General features: G+C 45.1%; 1 protein-coding gene across 4 annotated transcripts in view; it reads left to right on the top strand.

Moving 5' to 3' along the window:
* LOC144500377 (uncharacterized) overlaps positions 1-23,390 on the top strand; it is a 417,466-nt gene extending 394,076 nt beyond the window's left edge. Inside the window, exons 1-2 of one of the 4 annotated variants that reach the window (XM_078223164.1) lie at positions 14,876-15,063; positions 22,014-23,390. In XM_078223164.1, the coding sequence (XP_078079290.1) occupies positions 22,131-22,748 (618 nt within the window). In that variant the 5' untranslated portion in view covers positions 14,876-15,063; positions 22,014-22,130 and the 3' untranslated portion in view covers positions 22,749-23,390. Of the gene's footprint in view, positions 1-14,875; positions 15,064-15,836; positions 15,859-16,065; positions 16,531-22,013 lie in introns of those variants that run through there. The other 3 variants (XM_078223166.1, XM_078223165.1, XM_078223167.1) reach the window with 3 other exon arrangements.
* The last annotated feature ends 1,461 nt before the right edge of the window (positions 23,391-24,851 follow it).

Raw genomic sequence — 24,851 nt, forward strand, 5'->3', positions numbered from 1 at the left:
TCAAGGGCAGTTAGTGTTGGTCTTCCAGTACAAGGAGTTGTCCCTGATTGAGGGTTACAGAGTGACATTCCAAAGCCCAGGACTATGTGTTGAAGGATGCACTAAAGCTCAGGGCAGCTGCCACAGAGGCGCAATGGGGAAAAGTCACTGTCTAAGACCTTTCACAATAAGAAGTCTCACAACACCAGGCTAAAGTCCAACAGATTTATTTGGTAGCAAAACTTTGCTACCAAATAAACCTGTTGGGCTTTAACCTGGTGTTGTGAGACTTCTTACTGTGTTTACCACAGTTCAACGCCGGCATCTCCACATCAATAAGACCTTTCGGCCATAGTGAACTGAGGGAAGTGAAATTGCACAGAACCCCCTCAGACTGTATTACTCACATTTAATGCATACAGTGAATATTACATATCACAATCATATTGAACCAACTCAGAGAGCAACTTGATCTATGTAGACAACTTTAATACCTTTGCACCATTTGTAACGACCATTTTAAAATGTCTGCAATGTTTCTTTGACTGTATTGAAGCAGTCCAAAGATACGCGGGTTAGGTTGATTGGCCATGCTAAATTGCCCATGGTGTTCCAGGCTGTGTAGGTTAGAGGGATTAGTGGGATAAATGTGTGGGGTTGTGGGGATAGAGCCTGGGGTGCAGTGCCGGATTAAGCTAAACAAGCTGCAGCTTAGGGCCTCACAATCCGCAGGGGCCTCACAAAATTTCAGAAGGTTTACAATGAAGGGAACATTTAAGAGCGGAGACCAGAAAAGAAAAAGAAAGCACCAGCTTGAAGAGAAACTCAAAAAATTAACAAAATTACCAAAATCTATGAGAGAGATCAAGCCAGCCAAATGATAAATATGTAATCAGTAAATGCATTCATTTGAAAATAATTGGTATTTTTCACTTTAAATACCTTGCTGTTAAATAATTAAAAGGCATAATTATGTTTTCAATTTTTTTGCGGCGGCCCAAGGTCCTGTTTTGGTACGCACCTTTGTGAGACCTTTTGATGTAACTTTCTAACAAGGGGCCTCCAAGCTTTATATAGCTTAGGGCCTCACCAAGTCTAAATCCGGCACTGCTGGGGTGGGATTGTGGTCAGTGCAGACTCGATGGGCCAAATGGCCTCCTTCTGCACTGTAGGGTTTCTTTGATTTCTATGATTTTAGATTGCAACATGATGTATGTAGAGAACCCAAATATTATTGCACTTTGAAATGTTTGTAATGTCCTTTCAGATATTTTATGAATAAATTATATATTTGCAATAACAATGTTGTCCTTGCCAGCTCACACACACCCCATGGATGAATTACTTGGGCCTCTTCGTGAACGGCTGTTTTCAGCATTGTTTTTCTGTCAATGACACCCAGAATAACCCAGTATAAGTCGCAGGAAAACAGGAATAAGTAGTCACTTTGGTAACCCATCACCTGAATTTTGCTGAAGGGAAGGACATGTTCTCTCACACTCATCAGGACAAATGCAAGAATGCTAAATTTCAAATCATCAGAACAATTTATACCACGGGGAAAAAAAAGTTGGCAAGTTGAATCTGTGTGGTAAACCACTGATAGCTTATTACCTGTATATGTGACATGCCTGGACACATCCCTGCCGGCCCTACCCGAGACTCCTCCCCCCCTGGTCCAGGTATAAAGGGAACTGCTCCCCACCTCCCTGCCTCAGTCTGGACCAGTTCATCGGCATGGGTGTGCTCCAAGTCTTTTGCTAATAAAAGCCTATTTGTTCTTGCATACAAACTAGTCTTTGCTCGATTGATGGTGCATCAATCTGATTGGCTGATGTGTTGCCATGGGACTTAATTCTCCCCAGTACTTTACAACTTTTCTCTAATTATTCAACAATGTTTTGAATGAAGTTTTCTTTCCAAATTGAAGGCTGAAGCTTTATTAAAATAAATGTTGGCAGAGATTTTGACAATCGTTTGACAACAATAAAATTGACAACAATGCCCCCAAGTGGGTGTGGGAAGAAAATGTCATAAGTATACAATATAATTGACTTTTTACAGTGTTATACTGTACATGCTACTTTCCATTCATTATAAAAATTATATTACAAATCCTACTTAAAAGTTGCGTTGTATTTATTTATTTCCACATATTTTATCCTTAAATATTTTCTCCCCTTTTTATTTTTAAAATTTTTATTCCATACTTTAGGTTCTCCTGTGCCATACCCACTTAAGTAATCATGTGGAACTTCTGCTTTCAGGCTCTGATCAGTGCTGTTGTCCAACTAGCTCGAGACGATTCTTCATTTTGATCCACTCCCCTTCTTACACCTCATACCACCCTATGGGTGGCACAGTGACACTGCTGCCTCACAGCGCTAGTGACCCAGATTCAATTCCCGGCTTGGGTCACTGTCTGTGAGGAGTTTGCACTTTCTCCCTGTGTCTGCGTGGGTTTCCTCCGGGTGCTCCGGTTTCCTCCCACAGTCTGAAAGACGTGCTGGTTAGGGTGCATTGGGCATGCTAAATTCTCCCTCAGTGTACCCGAACAGGCGCTGGAGTGTGGTGACTGAGGGATTTTCACAGTAACTTCATTACAGCGTTAATGTAAGCCTACTTGTGACACTAATAAATAAATAACATAGTAAAATGTTCGAAGGCACTTCATAAGTGTGCAATTAATTATTAGACAAAAATTGGCAACAGGTCGAAGAATGAGGCATTTGGACAAGAGAGAGTTAAGTTTAAAGGAGTATGTTATAGGAGAAGAGGGAAGTGGGAAAGTGGAGAGATTTAGGGAGGGAATTAGGGAGCTCGTGGCCAAAGGGATGGCTGAGATGATGAATTCCTCTTGGCTGAAAATTTGTCTGATCCCGACCTGTGGTGACTTTGTAGATGGGTTTGCCAAGATTTCCTCTGACATTCATAGCAAACAACAGAGCCATTTACAATATTAACATGCATGGCAAGCAGCGCAATCCTTCCTTCCACTTGAGATACGCTGGGTACAAACACAAGCATGTGAACAATGTCAGCGAGGAAAAGACCATCCAGACAATCCATGCAGCCAGTCCCATATAACCTTGTGAATCACAATGCAGTATATACCCCCCACTCTGCCTGGGAGATATACAGAATTGGACAATTGCACTGGGCTTTTTTGCAGCACAAATTGGCAAAACCAGCATAAGGGATTGCAGAATTGTGTAGAATTAAACGCAAATTGTGTTCAGAACAAGTCATGTTTCCGTGATCTTTTGCACTTAATTTGAAAAGGATTGCACTAGAAGCCAACCTGGTCACAGACCGGACCATGTCTCCCCAGGATTAGTTAATTATCATTTATGGACCAGTCAGCCTGACGCCGTTAGCGGGGAAAATGTTAGAGTCCATTATCAAAGATTTATTAGCAGAGCACTTGGAAAACAGTGCCAGGGTCGGACAGAGTCAGCATGGATTTACGAAATGGAAATCATACTTGACAAATTTACTGGAATTCTTTGAGGATGTAACTAGTGGAGTAGATTAAGGAGAGCCAGTGGATGTGGTTTATTTGAACTTTGAGAATACTTTCAACGAGGTCCCACATAAGAGATTAGCGTGTAAAATCAAAGCCCATGGGATTGGAGGTTGTGTATGTGATGGATAGAAAACTGGTTGGCAGACAGGAAATAAAGAGTAGGAATAAACAGTTCTTTATCCGAGTGGCAGGCAGTGACTAGCGGGGTGCCACAGGGATCAGTGCTAGGACCCCATCTATTCAGAAATTATAATAATGATTTAGATGAGCAAACTAAATGCAATATCACCTGGGACATGAATCGTGAAAAGTTAGTATGCAGGTACATCTAGTGATCAGGAAGACAAGTAGAATGTTAGCATTATTGCAAGGGAAATAAAGTTCAAAGTTTATTTATTATTGTCACAAGTAGGCTTACATTACACTGCAATGAAGTTACTGTGAAAATCCCCCAGTTTCCACACTCCGGCACTCGGGTACACTGAGGTAGAATTTAGCATGGCCAGTGCACCTAACCAGCACGTCTTTCGGACTGTGGGAGGAAACTGGAATACCCAGAGGAAACCCACGCAGACATGGGGAAAATGTGCAGACTCCGCACAGACTGTGACCCAGGCCGGGAATTGAACCCGGGTCTCTGACGCTGTGAGGCATCAAAGCTAACCACTGTGCCACCGTGCCACCTAATATGGAATATAAAACTAGTGAAATGGTGCACTGGACAAGGCCTTAGTGAGAGTGCATCTGATTACTGGATATAGTTTTAGTCTCCTAATTTTAAAAAAGGATGAAAGTAAAATGAAGCCACAATCCCAAATGACCATAAGCTGCTCTCCCATTTGAGGGGGAGAGCTGACTGGTGGTGATTTAACCTGAGGGTCACCACACCTCAGGCAGGGTCAAGGTTGAGAAGATGGGGCCTTCATGAATAACTTCAGCTGGTATGGGAGTTGAACCCACGCTGTTGGCGTCGCTCTGCATCACAAACCAGTCCACTCAACAGAGCTGACCAACCCCGAAAAAAGGATATAACTGCATTCGAAGCAATTCCGAGAAGGTTGATTTGAATGATTCCTGGGATGAAGGTGTTATCTTATGAGGAAAGGTGAAGCGGGTTGGGCCTTTATCGATTGCAGTTTAGAAGAATGAAAGGTGATCTTATTGAAACAGGGACTGTTTTTCTTGGAGAAGAGAAGGTTTGGGGGGGTGGGGGCACGGGGGGAAGATCTGATAGAGATATTCAAAATAATGAGGCATGGGGAATGAGTCAATAGAGAGAAACTGTTCCTACCCATGAAAGGATTGTAAATGAGAGCACATAATTGGAGAAAGAAGTAAAAGCAACATCACTATTTCACACAGTGAGTGGTTAAGGTTAACATTGCACTGCCTGAGAGTGTGGTGGAGGCAGATTCAATCAAGGCATTCACAAGGGAAATAGACTGTTATCTGAAAAAGGCAAAATGTGCAGGGTTATGGGGATAAGGCAGGGGAATGGCATTAAGTGAATTGTACATTCAGAGACAGAATGGACTGAAAGGCCTCCTTCTGCACTGTGACAATTCTGAGATCCTGAAAGGGCTTGACAGAATGGATGTGGTGAGGATGTCTTTCCTTGTGGTGGGAACTTAAAAATTAGAGGGTCTCCTGTTTAAAACTGAGATCAGGAGAACATTCTCTCAAAGAGTTGTTAGTCTGTGGAATTGTCTTCCTCAGAGAGCAATGGAATCTGGGTCATTGAGTATATTCAAGGCTGCGTTCGATAGATTTTTGATCAACAAGGTGTTAGGGTCGTAGACCTCAATCCCAAGGCATTCCATGAATCCAGACTAGACCCCAACAATTTTCCTATTTTGACATAAGTTTGAGGATAGGACGCTTCGCTCCAGGAGTAATTTCACTGACAAATTAGGGGTCTTTTATCAAAACAAGTTTTATTCATAACACAGTTTACATATTACTCTAACAAAATGAAGCAGCTTAACTTTTAACAGTTGAACAATAGTTAAACATTGAAAGGAAACAACTCCAGTTTCAGCTTATCACTATTTCAGTTCCAAATAAGCAACAGTCCTCTTAGACTCAAATGTCCATTTTAAATACAGTTAGCAAACCCAGGCATACTTGCTATAAAATGTGTTAATTTTTCAGAGCAGTTACAGACTTCTGTCTTTAAACAACCCCAGCCAGAAACTGAACAGAACGCTATTTTTTCTCTCTCTACTACATACCTAGCTCCTCCCATTAACCACATTATCACATGACCCTGTATACCTAAACCCACTTTCCATTCCTTTAATCAAAAAATATCCAGAGGACCTTTCCTTTTGTAAACAAGAGTCTGTAGCTGTCTCTACATGGCTAAAATAAGTAATTATCCTGATTTCCCAGCATCTGAGCTGTATTCCTTTGAAACATACTGACTGTCTGTAGGAAAAAACTGAATGTTAAAACAGTCCCCTGAAACATAAAATACATCAACAGCACAGAATCATTACAAAGGGATGTCAAGAGTTATAGGGAGGCAGACAGGAAAGTGGAGTTGAGGTTACAATCACATCAATCGTGATCTTATCAAATGGGGGAAGCAGGCTCAAGGGGCTGAATGGCCTACTCCTGCTCCTAATTCTTGTGTCTTTGTTGAGACAAAATGCAATTGAGTATGAGCAAAAGTCAGGGTGAGGGAGGGAAACTCTTTCCACATTGGGGGGTAATTGTGGACGGTGAGTTGCGCTGAGCTGATTCGTGGTGGAATCAAACCAGATAAAACCCAGATCAATTAGGGAAAAAGGAAATCTTGAAACTTCTTCCCTGACCCTTGGATGACTGAAGATCACTCTGATTAACAAGGGCTCCACCCCAGCCAGAAGCCGCTCTTAAACCTTGAAGAGTGGCTTTTGATCTATCTTTATGTTTTTATAACTCACGCTTGTTTCCTGCAGTCCAGAGACTCTCTTCTCCCGTATTCCACATGTCCTCTTCATTGTTCCTGGAAAAATGAAACCCTAACAAAGAAAAGGAAAAGTAATCAAATGAAGCAAAAATATTGAAGGGTAAAATGAATGGAAAAGGGCAACATTTAATTTTCATGCATATTCGCTCACCTAAAAGCCAATATCCCTGCGAACCTTGACCGGCACCAGTTTGCCTATCGCGCAAACAGGTCAATGGAAGATGCTATTTCTACTACTCTTCACTCCGCTCTGATCCATTTGGAAGGCAAGGACACTTATGTTAGAATTCTGTGCGTTGGCTGCAGCTCAGCATTTAACACCATCATCCCCACAAAGCTTGTCCATAAACTCCATACTCTAGGAGTCAACACCTCCCTCTGTAACTGGACCCTGGACGTTCTAACCAACAGGCCCCGGTCTATTAGGTTAGATAACCTCACCTCCCCCACTCTAACCCTGAGCACTGGGGTTCCACAAGGATGCGTGCTGAGCCCCGTTCTCTACTCCCTCTATGACTGTGTGCCTGTCCATGACACCAATACTATCATTAAGTTCGCGGACGACATTACGGTGGTAGGCCTGATCACCCATAACAACGAGTCAGCCTTCAGGAAAGAAGCCCAATATCTGGTGATGTGGAGTGCTGGAAACAACCAGGCCCTCAACACTAAGAAGACCAAAGAGCTCATTGTGGACTTCAGGAAGTCCAGAGGCAGCACACATTTACATCAATGGGGTAGAGGTGGAAAGGGTCTGCAGCTTCAAATTCCTGGGTGTTCACATCAGGGAGGACCTCTCATGGTCCTTCAACTCCTCCTCCCTAGTGACGAAGGTTCAGCAGCGCCTATACTTCCTGAGAAGGCTAAAGAGAGCCAACCTGTTCCCCCCAGCTTCTCTCAAACTTCTACCGGTGCACAATAGAGAGCATCTTGTCAAAATGTGTTACGGTGTGGTTGCTCCATTTCTGACTGGAAAGCTCTGCAGCGGGTAGTCGAAACTGCCCAATACATCATCAGCACCCAGCTACCAGCCATCCAGGACATTTATCACTAATGCTGTCTGCAGAGATCTCTTAGCATGACTAGAGATCCCATCCATCCTAGCCACAGACTGTTTGCCCTCCCGCTACAGATGCATTCAAGCCCGTGCGACCACGCTCGTGAACAGCTTCTTCCCCAGAGCTGTTACTCAGCTGAACTTCGTCCTTTAACATATTCCCAGGAGATGGGCATTGTGCAATATGCAATTATGCACTTAATGACTATTGGCATTATTTTATAATGACTACGTGCATTTGCTGTTTTCTTTGTACCTTGGGAGCCTGCAAGCTCACTTTCCGTTGTACTTGTATTGTGCACTATACAATGACAATAAAGTTGAATTGAATTGAACTGAATTGAAAATGATTAGCGGTATGGTAGCATAATGATTATATTACTGGATTAGTAATCATAAAGCCTGGACTAAAGATCTGAAGGCACAAGTTCAAATTCCATCACCGCAACTTGTGAATGTATGTCAGTTTATTAAATGAATCATAGAATCCCTACAGTGCAGAAGGAGGCCATTTGGCCCATCAGATCCTCACTGACAACAGTCCCACCCAGGCCCTATCCCCGTAATCCCACATATTTACCCTGTTAGTCCCCCTGACACTAAGGGCAATTTAGCATGACCAATCAACTGAATCTGCACATCTTTAGACTGTGGGAGGAAACCGGAGGAAACACACGCGGACACGAGGAGAATGTGCAAACTCCACGTAAACAGTGACCCGAGGCCGGAATTGAACCTGGGTCCCTGGCACTGTGAGGCAGCAGTGCTAACCACTGTGCCACCGTGCCGGCCGAATTAAAAAGCTAGTTTCTGTAATGGTAACCAAGGAACTACTGGATTGTTGTAAACATCCATTGGGTTCATTCATTTGCTTTAGTATGGGAAGTCTGTCATCCTTACTGGCTCTGGCCTTGGTAAGCCACACACAGCCACCGCCCCCCCCCCCCCATCCCCCCCCCCCATCCCCCCCCCCCATCCCCCCCCCCCATCCCCCCCCCCATCCCCCCCCCCATCCCCCCCCATCCCCCCCCCCATCCCCCCCCATCCCCCCCCATCCCCCCCCCCACCCCCCCCCCATCCCCCCCACCCCCCCCATCCCCCCCATCCCCCCCCCATCCCCCCCCCCATCCCCCCCCCATCCCCCCCCCCATCCCCCCCATCCCCCCCCCCATCCCCCCCATCCCCCCCATCCCCCCCCCCCACCCCTCACCCCCCCCCCCCCCCCCCCCATGAGGGACTAGCCTGACCTAAGGCTTTCCTGCCCATAATCATTGGTTAAATCGATAGTTTACCACAAAGTTGTTAACCACTATTCCTCACAAGTTTTGTTATGAGGCTTAATGAGATTTGTTTCTCTGAAGAAATCCTATTGGTCCATGTGCAAAGAAGGAGAAATGAAGATAGGCTTCACATTTATACTGCAACCTCCACATGCCCAGGATGTCCCAGCCCGCTTTACACCTGGATGCAGGCACTTTTGCAAAGACGGGAAGCACAGCAGGCAGATTGCACACAGCAGTGTCCTCCCAACACATGAGAGTTAATGACCAAACAATCTGTGGCTTAACGACTTTGATTGACAAGCAGTGGTTGGCTAGGACAATGGAAGAACTATACTGCTCTTTTTTTTAAATAACGCAATGACTACAGCAGATGTTATTTCCTGAGCAAGATAAATCCCAGAGGGAAACCTGTCTCACTGATCATAACCTTTTATTTTGTATTCTGAAAATGAGGAGAAACCATCTGATCCCAGAGGCATACAACTTTTTTAAAATTGTTGATGGAAGGTGAGCGTTGCTGGCTGGGCCAGTATTTATTGTCCATCCTGAGGCTATTTAAGAACAAGAACAAAGAACAATACAGCACAGGAAGAGGCCCTTCAGCCCGCCAAGCCTGCACCAAAATGTGGTTTCTATCCCTCTGTTCGCCTCCCATTTATGAGTCTATTAAGATACACCTTGAATGTTGCTAACATGCCTGTTTCCACCACCTCCACTGGCAATGCATCCCAGGCACCCACAACCCTCTGTGTGAAAAACTTTCCCCGCACATCTCCCACATTGCTGTGGGTCTGGAGTCACATGTAGGTCAAACTAGGTAAGGACGACAAATTTCCTTCCCTAAAGGACATTAGTGAAACCAGATGGGTTTTTATAACAATCAACAATGGTTTCATGACCATCATTGGACTTTTATTTCCAGATTTTTATTCTATTCAAATTTCACCATCTTCCACGGTGGGATTTGAACTGTGTTCCCAGAGCATTACCCTAGATTACTAGACCAGCAACAATACCACTACACTACTGTCTCCTTTTTCTTAACAAGAAGAAAAGAAAACTTAAACATACAAGATTAAAGTTTCACAGTTGAAAGAGTTTTACAAAATCTCCCCAAAAGAGCCCACTCTGTCAGAACACACAAGTAAATACCTTTTTGGCAATGCTTCCTTATAACTTTTTAATTCTAAAAATCCAGTAAAGTTAGCCAAGGAAAATCTGCTGTCACTTTAGTAAAATATGCCACACTATTATGCGGTACGGTGGCACAGTGGTTAACACTGCTGCCTCACAGCGCCAGGGACCTGGGTTTGATTCCAGCCTTGGGTGACTATGCAAATTGTGCATGTTCTTCCCGTGTCTGCGTGGGTGCTCCGGTTTCCTCCCAGAGTCCAAAGATGTGCGGGTTAGGTAGATCGGCCATACTAAATTGCTCCTTAGTGTCAGGGAGATTAGCAGGGTGGGGTTACTAGGACAGGCCTGGGTAGGATTATTGTCCGTGTAGGCTCAATGAGCCAAATGGCCTTCTTCTGCATTGTAAGGATTCTATGGTTCTCTCCTATGATTCTGTGATTCAAAGACTTCTCAAACTCTTCTCCTCTGCTGTGGAAATCCAAGTAAACTCAGCTTTCTGAAACAAAGACTTTCCTGGTTTCTGGATAGTTGCTTCAGATTTTGCACCTTTTTCTTAGCACAGAGCTGGTCTCAGTACATCTCTCCCATGTTGACAGGGTCAACACAACTCAGCTCAACATATTTCCTTCATTTTCCCTATCAACTCTGATTCCATTACCCTCCACACCTCTTTGAACTCAACTTTTCCAAAATATAAAAATCTTTCATGTTTTCCCATAACCTTTTCTTTTGGGTCAAATAAAATGTAATAGCTTTCCCTTGTTTAGTTATGAAACCTTTGTAGGTTATAAAAGTCTCTTACTCTCTTTTGAAATTTAAAAGTTCGAAAGACAAGTCCCTATCTATCTCCTGATGCAAATTTCCAATCCCAATGTAATTACTTACAAATCCACTTAACCATGGCCTCCCTCATCTTACAAATGCATGCATTTAGCACCTTTATCCCTTTAACCTCTCAACCCTTCAAGACAAGTTGTCTGTATTAACCTTTCCCCAATTTAATTAAATCATTTACACATACACAAATGCACTGACACACAGCCTTCCTTACAGGACAACATAATATTGCCCAAAAATAGTCTTAAAAAATAACATCCATCCTCACAGTAATTCCTTGGCTTTTTTTTCTCTTTTCCGAATTGCCTCAGTTTAGTATTTCGTCTGAATGATGTTTCAACGGGTCCTGAAGGGCAGGGCAGCTATCACAAAACCAATGCTGAAATTCTGGAGTATTACTGATACACAGAGCTTCCACCCAGTCCAAGGCAGATAAATATCGGTTGTCTAGAAGATGCGTCTATTGGAAATAGCTGTAATCTGATATGACATATTATCTAACTGCCCACATAAATCTTACTGCATTTGTTAATTAAATCTAATCTCCCAAATGACGACAAGTCAGACAAATCAAACCAATATGATGCTACAGCTATCAAGGCTCATGTTGTCTCTTTCAATCTAAACATGTCTGTGCCAACAATGTCTCCCATTATAAGATTTGCAATGATACTTGGAACCAGCAACTCTTTAGACACTGGGCCATTGTTGCCTAGATGTTAAATGGAATAAACAAAAAATAGACAAGAAGACTATCGCTTTGCCTGTGTGTGTGCCAAGTTCATGTTCCTTGTCAATCTATGGAATAACACTACAGAGGGTAATTTTGACTTTCAGTGCTAGTGTAAAACAGTCAATATCAGATTGAACACTGCCAACTCTTGCTGTACACGCTGCCCTTCTGATATTTCCTATCACTCTGCTGCTGTTCCTTACTCCTTCTCAGCTATCCCAAGCAGTTTATTGCACTTCTCTGAACAGAGAGCATCCCATTTGCTGTCAATGTCCTTGCAATGGTAAACATCAACTACCTAAGACCCAGCATATTACGTCCCTCATTGTAAGCTAATCACCATAGAATCCCTACAGTACAGAAAGAGGCCATTCGGCCCATCGAGTCTGCACCAACCACAATCCCACCCAGGCCCTACCCCCATATCCCTACACATTTACCCTCTAATCCCTCTAGCCTACGCATCTCGGGACACTAAGGGCAATTTTAGCATGGCCAATCAACCTAACCCGCACATCTTTGGACTGTGGGAGGAAACCGGAGCACCCGGAGGAAACCCACGCAGACACGAGGAGAATGTGCAAACTCCACACAGACAGTGACCCAAGCCGGGAATCGAACCCAGATCCCTGGAGCTGTGAAGCAGCAGTGCTAACCACTGTGCTACCGTGCCGCCCACAGCTCTCGGAGTCATCTCAGTTACATCTTCAGAAGCTCCTTTCACACATCCAGCTGCAGCATTTCCTGAGGGCATTGCCACACTCGTTGATTTGGTTCCATAGCTTATTCTTTTCTGCAGAATCATCTGTTCCAATGTTCCAAACGTCAAAGAATTATTTCAATATATTACGATTCAGAGTATGTAAAATGGGCAACACGATGGCACAGTGGTTAGCACTGCTGCCTCACAGCGCTAGGGACCTGGTTTCGATTCTTGACTTGGGTCACTGTCTGTGTGGAGTCTGCATGTTCTCCCCGTGTCTGCGTGGGTTTCCTCCAGGTGCTCTGGTTTCCTCCCACAGTCTGAAAGACGTGCTGGCTAGGTGCATTGGCCATGTTAAATTCTTCCTCAGTGTACCCGAACAGCTGCCAGAGTGTGGCGACTAGAGGATTTTCACAGTAACTTCACTGCAGTTTTAACGTAAGCCTACTTGTGACACAAATAAATAAATACATTTAATAATGCATCAATTTCCTTTATATGAGAATCTAACAACATAACAATGACAACAACAACAACAAACAACATTACACTCATGTCAGGTTTGCTGTGTTATCCATTTTCACCCTTGACTCTTACATTCACCCAAAGTCGCTCCCAACAGAACGAAGGTTGAATTGGCACATGACCTTAGTTAAGCTGCAGATGGAGCAGAGTGTATAGTTTGGGTCATCCATTAGGAGAAAGATATAAAATTATTGGAAAAATGGTCATAGAGTCATAGAGGTTTACAGCATGGAAACAGGTCCTTCGGCCCAACTTGTCCATGCCACCCTTTTTTTTAAACCCCTAAACTAATCCCAATTGCCTGCATTTGGCCCATTTCCCTCCATATCCATCTTACCCATGGTCAGTGCAGATGCACTAGGAAGAGATGAGGGGTTGAGGTTTATGAAAGTAACTTCAGAATTGGAATTGTCCTAACTATAGCTGAGAAGGTCGAGGAGTTGTTTGAAAGATGTTTTTTTACGGGCAGTACAGTAGCACAGTGGTTAGCACTGCTGCCTCACAGCTCCAGTGATCTGGGTTCGACTCCTGGTTTGGGTCACTGTGCGGAGTTTGCACATTCTCCCCGTGTCTGCGTGGGTTTCCTCCGGTGCTCCAGTTTCCTCCCACATTCCAAAGATGTGCAGGTTAGGTTGTTTGACCATGCTAAATTGCCCCTTAGTGTTCCAGAATGTGTATGTTAGAGGATTTAGCAGGGTAAATATGTAGGTTTCAGGGGATAGGACCTGGGTGGGATTATGTTGGTGCAGACTCGATGGACCAAATGGCCTCTTTCTGCACTGTAGGGATTCTATGATCCTATGATTCTATGATAAGCTTATTAGAGCGGCACGGTAGCACAGTGATTTAGCACTGTTGCTTCACAGCTCCAGGGACCTGGGTTCGATTCCCAGCTTGGGTCACTGCCTGTGTGGAGTTTGCACATTCTCCCCGTGCCTGCATGGGTTTCCTCCGGGTGCTCCGGTTTCCTCCCACAGTCCAAAGATGTGCGGGTTAGGTTGATTGGCCATGCTAAAATTGCCCTTAGTGTCCTGAGATGCATAGGTTAGAGGGATTAGTGGGTGAAATATGTAGGGATATGGGGGTAGGGCCTGGGTGGGATTGTGGTCGGTGCAGACTCGATGGGCTGAATGGCCTCTTTCTGTACTGTAGGGTTTCTATGATTTCTTATGTTGGTTCTGAACTGTTTGAAGTGGACTGCCAAGCCACCTAGTTATATCAAACTGCTGATGGTTGTCTGTACCTTTACGACCTGGCTGGCTGTAGGGATTCGCATTCTAATCAGTATTCTGTAACTTGATTTCTGTGTTTCTGTGCACTGTTTGAGAGCACATTTCCACTCCATCTGACGAAGGAGCAGCGCTCTGAAAGCTTATGGTATTTGCTACCAAATAAACCTGTTGGACTTTAACCTGGTGTTGTGAGACTTCTTACTGATGGCAGAAACACCACATCCCCAAAGGCAACTAAGGGATGGCTAATAAATATCAGCTTGGGGCAGCCGCTGCAAAGGCACAATGGGGAAAGGCCACCATTTAAAGCCTTTCAACCAAGGCAGACCTAGGGGCCAGTGACTGTAAAAAAAACCCTCGGACTGTGTAACTGTGTAAAAGGAGCACACCGTGAAATGTGATGAATGTATTTAGTTTGATAAAGAACTGTACTGTAATGTATGTAATATCTGGGAACTGAGCACTGTAAAATATTGATGTTAGGGGAATTGTAAATATGACTGCTTTTCACTTTTTATGATGATTGGAAATGTCGTTTCTGTAATGTTTTATTTCAGATTATTTATGAATAAAGTATATTTTTGAAATGAAATAAATATCAGCCTTGCCTGTGTGTCCACCTGCTAAGAATTAATTTTGATAATTCAATAATGCAATAAACATTATTTATATAAAGATTAAAGGGTCTTTAGGGCTGTTAGAAAACTGATTTTTGTTCCCTGTGGATGTGGGGTTACCATTATTCCTCCTTCATCCCACTTCCTCCTTTAATGCTTTATTCTCTCTCCATTCCTCCCTCCTATAAACTGTCTTCTTCTTTACCCTTTCTCTCTCCACCTCTTACCCCTCCCCTTTCTTCATTCTTGTTTTCCTTTCACCCCGCCTGGTTACCTTGCCGGGTGTGACGGCCTGGTGTCCAGCTCCTGTGTGTTTGGTGTTAAGTGCAGATGAAGGGTGCGAGGGGGAGGAGGGAGTCTCGGACAGAGGTGGCAGGGACACCGGGCAGCGAGAGAGGCGGCCTCTGCACCTCACATTCTCTCCGGCAACAGGGCTCGGCTGAGCAGAGACCACAGCTCCTCCCAGTCACTCTTGGGCACCCAGGTAACCAGCTGCTTAATCTCACCCCTCTGCATTACAAACTCCTGCTTCTCGCTGTGTTCAGGCAAGTCATAGAACTTTTCTTTTAAACCCCCTAAAAAAAAGTAACAAAAAGTGGGGTTAAGTCACACCTGAGCACAGCCAGATTCAGGAAAATTACAGTTCGAGTCTCGTTGTAGAATTAAGACATCAAAATGAGGTTGCTATTGACTATTCGCCTTCAGAAACTACAAAGGATTCTTTATATTTATGATCCTTCTGAAGTCTTAGCTTGTTTTAACATATACATATATATTTTAAAAACTTCCTTGAGTTTCAAACCTGTTGGTCTCATCTTCAATGTCTTAATTCTGCTGATAAAATCAGTGAAATGCTGGCCCTACCCACCCCCATATATCACTGGGAAAAGGGAGGTCAGGTAACCATGACCTGTAAGGTGTTTACTGATAGGATGATTGTTTGAAACAGGACACTATTGTTCGGATTCAATGTTGCATGCCAAACCAGTCATTCACATTTTCACAAGGCATGGCATCTCAAATAGTTCTGGCCCATAACTCTGTATTTCCCCCTGACAGCCTGGTTTCTTTCCCTGGAGTCCAGCAAGGAATTGATACTGAACTTTTTTTTTCTCCAAATAAATCACCAGTTCGGCCCCAGATGGACTGACTGTGTCTATTCCTGGGCACGCTGGGCATTCAACTGGGGTGGGCACAGTAAGAAGTCTCACAAGACTAGGTTAAAGTCCAACAGGTTTATTTGGTAGCAGAAGCTTTCGGAGCGCTGCTCCTTCATCAGGTGAGTGAAGAGTTGGGTTCACAAACAGGGCAAACATAGACACAGACTCAATTTACAAGGTAATGGTTGGAATGTGAATCTTAACAGGTAATCAAGTCTTTACAGGTGCAGACAATACGAGTGGAGAGAGGGTTAAGTACAGTTAAAGAGATGTGAATTATCTCAAGCCAGGACAGTTAGTGAGATTTTGCAAGCCCAGGCAAGTCGTGGGGGTTACAGATAGTGTGACATGAACCCAAGATCCCAGTTGAGGCCGTCCTCATGTGTGCGGAACTTGGAACAGCAGTTCAGTCGGAGGGACGTCAAGGCCTTGGTGAGAGGATTCACCAGGGAGGAGTGAATTCGGTCATGCGGAGAGACCGGAGAAACTGGGGTTGAGCAGAGGAAGTTAAGGGGAGATTTAATTGGATATTCAAAATTACAAAGGGCTTTGACAGAGAAAAGGGAGGAGGAACGGCCTCTGGCAGCTGAACCAGAGGACACAGGCAGGAGAGAACTTGCCAAGAAAAAGCAAGGCGGGAGAAAATTATTTTACATCTACTGTCTGAAGGAAGCGACAGTAACTTTCAAAAGGGAATTGGATAACTCTGGATTTTAAAAGGGGAACAAATGGCAGGGTTCCAGGGAGAATGCAGAAGGGTGAGACTGATTTCTTTCAGGATGCCAGCACAGGTACAATGGGCCAAATGGCCTCCTTTTCTGCTGTACAATATTATAATTTCATAACTTTGTACTCTTGTTGGTGTGGAGATGGGCATTGTGATTGTGACATCCTCGTGAACACATCTGGCCCAGCCGGAGTGACACGATGATACAGTGGTTAGCACTGCTGCCTCACAGCGCCAGGGACCCGGGTTCGATTCCCGGCTTGGGTCACTGTCTGTGTGGAGTTTGCACGTTCTCCCCGTGTCTCCATGGGTTTCCTCCAGGTGCTCCAGTTTCCTCCCACAGTCCAAAGATAGGTGGATTGGCCATGCTAAATTGCCCCTTAGTGACCCAAGCCGGGAATCGAACCCGGGTACCTGGAGCTGTGAGGCAGCAGTGCTAACCACTGTGCCACCGTGCCGCCCCAAACCACCGTGCTGCCTCACTCCACATAGCCTGTGGCTGACTCCACGTAGTACTTTAACAACATCTATTTGAAATAATTAAGAAAGTTCATTGTTGCCTCTTGGTCTTTACATTCCACATGGGATTTTCCGGCCGCGCTCGCGACAAAACTAGAAAATCTCGCCCGAGGTCAACAGTTCCTCGCATGCTCCTGTCCCACCCCCTACAACTCCTGTGGTGGGTGGGACGGGAGAATTCGACCCCTGTGTGATAAATCTTAGATTTGGACTCATCAACCTGAAATACTGCCTTAAATGTATTCCCAAATCCCATTTGTCCTTTTACAGCACTGAGCCTGCTTCCAGTAAGGATATAATTACTGTCGTTACATTCTTTATAAAAAGAACAGTAAGAAGTCTCACAACACCAAGTTAAAGTCCAACAGGTTTACTTGGTTTAAACTTTAACCTGATGTTGTGAGACTTCTTACACCCCAGTCCAACGCCGGCATCTCCACATTTAAAAAGAACAGGGGAGTGGGACTACGTTGATTTGATCTGATTTATTTTTGTCACATGTATTGGGATACAGTGAAAAGTATTGTTTCTTACGTGCTATACAGACAAAGCATACCATTCATAGAGAAGGAAAGGAGAGAGTGCAGAATGTAGTGTTACAGTCCGAGCTAGGGTGTAGAGAAAGATCAACTTAATGCAAGGTAGGTCCATTCAAAAGTCTGGTGGCAACAGGGAAGAAGCTGTTCTCGAGTCGGTTGGTACCTGACCTCAGACTTTTGTATCTTTTTCCCGACGGAAGAAGGCGGAAGAGAGAATGTCCAGGGTACGTGGGGTTCTTAATTATGCTGGCTGCTTTTTTTGAGGCAGCGGGAAGTGCAGACAGAGTCAATGGATGGGAGGCTGGTTTGCATGATGGATTGGGTTACATTCACGACCTTTTGTAGTTTCTTGCGGTCTTGGGCAGAGCAGGAGCCATACCAAGCTGTGATGCAACCAGAAAGAATGCTTTCTGTGGTGCATTTGTAAAAGTTGGTGAGAGTCGTAGCTGAGATGCCAAATTTCCTTAGTCTTCTGAGAAAGTAGAGGCGCTGGTGGGCTTTCTTAACTATAACGTCGGCATGGGGGGACCAGGACGGGTTGTTGGTGATCTGGACACCTAAAAACCTGAAGCTTTTGATCCTTTCTACTTCTACTTCCGGTTCTATTTCTACTTGATTATTCCACAAATGTGCCAGCACAGGGGGATGGGCCAAATAACCTCCTTCTGTAAGATTCTCTATGCTTGTGCTTCCAACTCTTTGCTCAACTGAATATAAAATTGCCACAGACAGGCTGACAGTGACAGGCACTAAAACCAAGATGAGAAAAAAAAGAGTTTACAATTATAACCAGGGGAGAAAAGAAGGTTTTTCCTTATCTCTAATTTGCCCCTTCCTATAACAAGCACCAAGAAACTTATTGAAGTGTACGTTAACAGGTTTGGGAGGGGAGTGAGGTGGGGAGGTAGAAAGAGCAAATTGTGTTTACAACTGAGTTTCACAGAATCCTGATTGTAAAAGTGCAGCGTGCTTTTAGTTAACACCTTCTATGTCCTTGGGATATCCCAGCAGTGTTCCACAGCTAATGAATTTTGAAATGCAGCCCTTGTTTTTATGTAGGCAAGCAAAACACAACCGTGTCCACAACAGTGATGAGAAAAGTGAATCCTGTTACGGCGAAGTTGGTGGGAGTAGTGAACACTTGACAACATGCTGAGTGAATCTGTCACCCTTATTCAGAATAGCACGGTGGCACAGTGGTTAGCACTGCTACCTCACAGCACCAGGGACCCAGGTTCAATTCCGGCATTGGGTGAATGTTTGTCTGGAGTCTGCATGTTCTCCCCGTGCCTGCATGGGTTTCCTTCGGGTGCTCTGGTTTCCTCCCACATTCCAAAGATGTGCGGGTTAGGTGGATTGGCCATGCTAAGTTGCTCCTTAGTGTCAGGGGGACTAGCTAGGGTAAATGCATGGGGTTATGGGGATGTGGTCAGTGCAGACTTGATGGGCCAAATGGCCTCCTTCTGCACTGTAGGAATTCTATGATTCTAAGGGATTATTTATGTTTGCTATCTAAATGATGAATCCCTGAATGCCTCCTCAGATGAATAAAGATCCCAGAATTATATTTCTAAAGGAGAGCAGGAGAGTTCTCCATGGTGGCCTAACAATTATTTATCCTTCAATCAATATTGTGAAAACAGATTACCTGGACATTATCACATCGTTGTTTGTGGGATCTTACTGTGCACAAATTGGCTGCTACATTTGCCACATTACAACAGTGACTACATTTCAGAATGAAATAATTGACTGAGAAACCCTTGGAAGAGGCGCTATGAAAATGCAAACCTTTTCCTTCTTTCCCCTTTTTAAATTCTTGGTAAGGCCAGCGTTTGTTGCCCATCACTAATTGTCCTCGAGAAGGCGGTGATGAGCTGCCTTTTGAAATTGCTGCAGCCCTTGTGGTGTAGATACGTTCGTAATCCTGTGAAGGAGGGAGTTCCTGGATTTTGACCCAGCGACGGTAAAGGAACGGGGATACAGTTCCAAGTCCGGATGGTCGATGGGGAATTGGCTTGGAGGTGAACTTGCAGGTGACTGTGTTCCCATGTGCTTGCTGCGGTGTCCTCCTTCTGAAAAGAACTGCAAGACTCCTTCAGCACTGTGTTATATCCATGTCTAGATTATGTCTGGGAGTAGGCCATGGTTTTAAAGTTTATTTATTAGTATCACAAGGCTCACATTAACACTGCAATGAAGTTACTGTGAAAATTCCCCAGTTGCCACACTCCAGCGCCTGTTCGGGTACACTGAGGGAGAATTTAACATGGCCAATCCGCCTCACCAGCACGTCTTTCGGACTGTGGGAGGAAAACGGAACACCCGGAGGAAACCCACGCAGACATGGGAAGAACGTGCAGACTCCACACAGACAGTGACCCAAGCCGGGAATCGAACCCGGGTCCTGGCGCTGTGAGGCAACAGTGCTACCGTGCCACTGTGCCACAACTACTGTGCCACCGTACCACAATGAGTAGGATTTTCCTCCCTTTCTGCAGCATGTTTTGCAGGGGGATGCGGCATACCGCTCACTGACAGTGGAATAGAATAGAATCCCTACAATGCAGAAGGAGGCCATCTGACCCATCAAGTCTGCACTGTCTATCCAACAGAGCATCTTACCCAGGCCTACCCTTTAACCCCACGTATTTACCCCACTAATTCCCCCAACCTACACATCTTGGGACACGAAGGGGCAATTTTTGGTATGGCAAATCCACTTAACCTGCACTTCTTCGGAGTGTGGGAGCAAACCGGAGCATCCAGAGGAAACCCATGCAGACACGGGGAGAACGTGCGAACTTCGCACAGACAGTGACCCGAGGCTGGAATCGAACCTGGATCCCTGGTGCTGTGAGGCAGAAAGACTGTGCCACCCAAAACTATTTGCCATAATCTTGCTGCTGTTTGCGCCGGTCTTACACGGGATCTTATGGTCCTGTCGTTGTCAACAAGGTTTCCTGTTGAACGCACCCCTCGCTGCCGGGAACCCCATGGTGGGAGTGCGCTGTCTGCGGAACTGTAAGATCTGCGTAAGACCGGCGTAAAGGGCAGCAAGATTTCAGTGAATAGTTTTGACACTATAAAGGTGCTGCCAACATCAAGGCTAATTAATTTTATTCCTTTCCAAAAGTTCTAAGTGCAGTGTTACCTCAGAGAGTCCAGGGCAATGCAATAATTTCAGCTTGTCAGAGGTCTTTGTGAATAGCACTTACCACGCTGTCTTTATAGATTTACTGGTAACATTGCTTGTGATGGTATTGTAACAGGTTCATGCATTTGTGCTCGCTGTTGTAATAGATTAGTTGTATATTTAAGACAAACAGGTGACCACAGGCATCAAAATAATGAGGTGGAGATGCCGGCGTTGGACTGGGGTGAACACAGTAAGAAGTCTCACAACACCAGGTTAAAGTCCAAACAGATCAAGGCAATCAGGCAAATACCATAAGCTTTCGGAGCACTGCTCCTTCGTCAGATGGAGTGGAAATGTGCTCTCAAATTGTGTCTGTTTGCACTGTTTGAGAGCACATTTCCACTCCATCTGACGAAGGAGCAGTGCTCCGAAAGCTTATGGTATTTGCTACCAAATAAACCTGTTGGACTTTAACCTGGTGTTGTGAGACTCCTTACTATCAAAATAATGCACAGGAAAATTTTATAAACTTGAGGTCATCCGAAACTCTGCTGTCTATGTCTGAACTCGCACCAAGTCCCATTCCCCGATCACCCTTGTGAAAACTGACCTACATTGGCTCGAGTAAAGCAAACATCTGGATTTTAAAATTATCCTCCTTGTTTTCAAATCCCTCCGTGGCCTTGCACATCCCGCCCCCTCCCCCTCCCCATCTCCATCTCCGTAATCTCCTCCAGCCCCTCGACCCTCTGGGATATCTGTGCTCCTCTCATTCTGGCCTCTTATGCATTCCCAATTATCATGGCTTCACCATTAGGTGGCAGTGCCTTCAGTGACTGAGGGTCCCAAGTTCAGGAATTCCCTCCCTAAACCCTGTTGTCCTCTTTGCCATTCTTTGTTTTATATAATGTTCGTAGAATCATAGAATCCCTACAATGCAGAGAGAGGCCATTAGGCCCATCGAGTCAGTACCAACCACAATCCCACCCAGGCCCTATTCCCATAACCCCATATATTTACCCTGTTAATCCCCTGACACTAGGGTCAATTTAGCACGGCCAATCAACCTAACCTGCACATCTTTGGACTGTGGGAGGAAACCCACGCAGACACGGGGAGAACATGCAAACTCCAGACAGACAGTGACCCCAAGGCTGGAATTGAACCCAGGTCCCTGGCGCCGTGAGGCAGCAGTGCTAACCACTGTGCCACCGGTTATTCCTGTGATGTGAGGCGGATGTTTCCGTCAAAGGTTAACATCCGGTTAAAGGTGCTATATAATACTAAATTGTTGCTGGTTGAATAACGTGCAAAGGTGCAAAAAGAAACTGTCTTTTTCTCTCTTCACAGCACCGGAAAATGTCAGGATAGAAAGAAAAAAACAACAGAAAAACAGCTAAAACCTTTGAAACATAAATCTGTCTGGTGAACCTTCACATTGGCACAGTGGCGGAGTCCTGTCCAAACATGTACCCAGCAGCCGGGCACTATGGACCTCTCACCCACAGGAGATTTGTGAGCCCTGCAGAGGCCTTTTCACTGCCTCCCATTCAGATGCACAACTTTTCAAGCCGGCCTCTGACCATCGTTGTGACGGATGTGGACAATGTCCAGGAAGGAGCAGGGAAGCATACCGAGTACCACCACTTCTACGGGACCCCCTACTTCTATCCGTACTGGTACATGCCACCTGCAAACCCGGCAGCCTACATGTACCCACCGTACTACCCGTACAACGGCTATTTCCCCCAACAGCACACGCTCAGCACGGCCGGCTGGCCGGAAGGATTCGTCATGAAGGGGGAGCTGCACTGGGGTAAGATGGAACGGGTTTTCGGCCCCAAGAGGGAACTGCCTGATTTTGTCCAGGACGAACTGCGGAGGGTCTACGGCACGTACCCCAAAACAATTGTCACCGTGTCCTACCTGAACGGGGAGTATCTGGTGAAGGGCGACCCCAAAGTTGGGGAGCAGAAGTACAAGATGGAAAAGAAGATCATCAGGAGACCGCCAACTCCCAGCGATGAGGAGGGTGACAGTGTTAGTGAAGTGGTGGAGAAGCGTAAGAGGAAGTCTAAACGCTAAATGTGCCTTCATCATACACTATGCAAAGCAATGAACACCGTTACTGAGAGGTTTGTTTGCCTTCAAAGAGCTAATAAACATTGGAACGCAGTGAATCATAATGAGGACATAATAGGTGATCAAAAGTATGTGGCTGTGCTTGGGAACCCAGGTTAGTTTGGGTTTAACAAGCACAGGTGTGGCGACACTGCCTGTTTATGTACAAACTCCAAAGCAACCATATCAGCAAAGCACCTCCTGCAAAACTGTCTTCTTATGTAATTTATGTATTAAATATATAATCATCCTCCAGTTGATAATACTTGAATGACCCCAGTTAATTGAAATCCAGACCGGGGTAATGCTGTACCAGTAATAGGAATGTTTAAGCCTCTCGGTTGCAGTTCAGTAAAGGAGACACAAATTCTGCTTCTTCATAAACTCCCTTTATTTCTTTAATCCAACTCCACGTACAATTCTCCTTCAACACCCAGTGCCACCTGTAGCCCCTTTACATGTCAGTGACTTCTATTGAATAATTGACATCAAATTAGGACTTAATTGTAAGGTCTGCTAACCCATTACTAACAAGTAACACTCTCAAATACTTCCATCAGAAGAGAGTACTGCAACCTCATAAAAAAAGTACTTTCTAAAATTCATTCAGGGGATGTGGGTGTCGAAGGCTATGCCAGCATTTATTGACCATCCCTAATTGCCCTTTAGAAGGTGGTGGTGAGCTGCCTTCTTGAACCGCTGCTGTCCATGTGGTGTCGGTACATCCATAGTGCTGTTAGGGAGGGAGTTCCAGGATTTTGACCCAGCCACAGCGAAGGAATGAGTGCTATTGGGTAGCACAGTGACTAGCACTGCTGCCTCACAGCGCCAGGGACCTGGGTTCGATTCCCGCCTTGGGTGACTGTGTGGAGTTTGCACGTTCTCCTCGTGTCTGCGTGGATTTCCTGGGTGCTCCGGTTTCCTCCCACAGCCCAAAGATGTGCAGATTAGGTGGATTGGCCATGCTAAATTGCCCCTTGGTGTCTAAAGATGTGTAGGTTAGGTGGATTAGCCATGGTAAAAGCTTGGGGTTACGGGGATAGAGTGGAGGGAAGGGCCTCGTGGAGTGCTCTCTCGGAAAGTTGGTGCAGACTCAATGGGCTGGATGGCCTCTTTCTGCACTGCAGGGATTCTATGGTTCTTTGGATATATTTCCAAGTCAGGATGGTGAGTGACTAGGAGGGGGACGTCCAGGTGATGATGTTCCCGGGAATCTGCTCCTCTTGTCCTTCTAGATGGTCGTAGTCCTGGGTTTGGAAGGTGCTGCCTAAGGAACCTTGGTGAGAATATTACAGAAAAGACTGAAACAAGAACAGAAAATACCCAGGAGGTTAACCGGCGTAGGTGGAGAGGGAAACAGCGTTAATAGTTCAGATCGAAACCACACTTTAATGTTTTCTAACACCCGCACTATTTTGCTTGCTTGAATGATTTTATCACTTTCTGGTGTTGTGACCTCCTGAAAAGAAACAAAGCAATACTTCCTCCATTTTCCCTTTATATTTACTGACTGACTCAGCCTGTGTATACTTGCAGCATTCCCAGCCTCGGGTCACTGTCTGTGTGGAGTTTGCACATTCTCCCCGTGTCTGCATGGGTTTCCTCCGGGTGCTCTGGTTTCCAAAGCTGTGCGGGTTAGGTGGATTGGCCGTGCTGGGGAGTTTATTTTTTTTGCGCAGGTGGGGGCACTGTTTAAAGATGTCGCCCCGATCTCTGTAGAGCTAGCCTCGCCAGCTCTATCAGGCCCCACCCTGTTACAGTGATGGTGAAAACCACACCCCCAGATTGTTTTGCACTAATATCTGGATGGAAATCAGTTGTGCTGCTGGAGAGCGACACAAGGACTTTCTCACCACAGCCAGCACTCAGTGCTCTGAGAGGATGATTCTGTCCATGATGATGATGACATTGTTCAACATTGATGGAAGCCTCAGAGCTGTTGGAATTACATCAACTTTTCAGCCTATGGACAAACCATTCTAACCAATGTTACTGCTCCATCAGCCTCTTCCCAGCTACTGCATCTATACCTCTCTCACTCTTGTGTTTATCTAGATTCCCCTTAAA

This window comes from Mustelus asterias, chromosome 11 (genome assembly GCF_964213995.1).
Source record: "Mustelus asterias chromosome 11, sMusAst1.hap1.1, whole genome shotgun sequence".
Classification (NCBI taxonomy): Eukaryota; Metazoa; Chordata; class Chondrichthyes; order Carcharhiniformes; family Triakidae; genus Mustelus; species Mustelus asterias.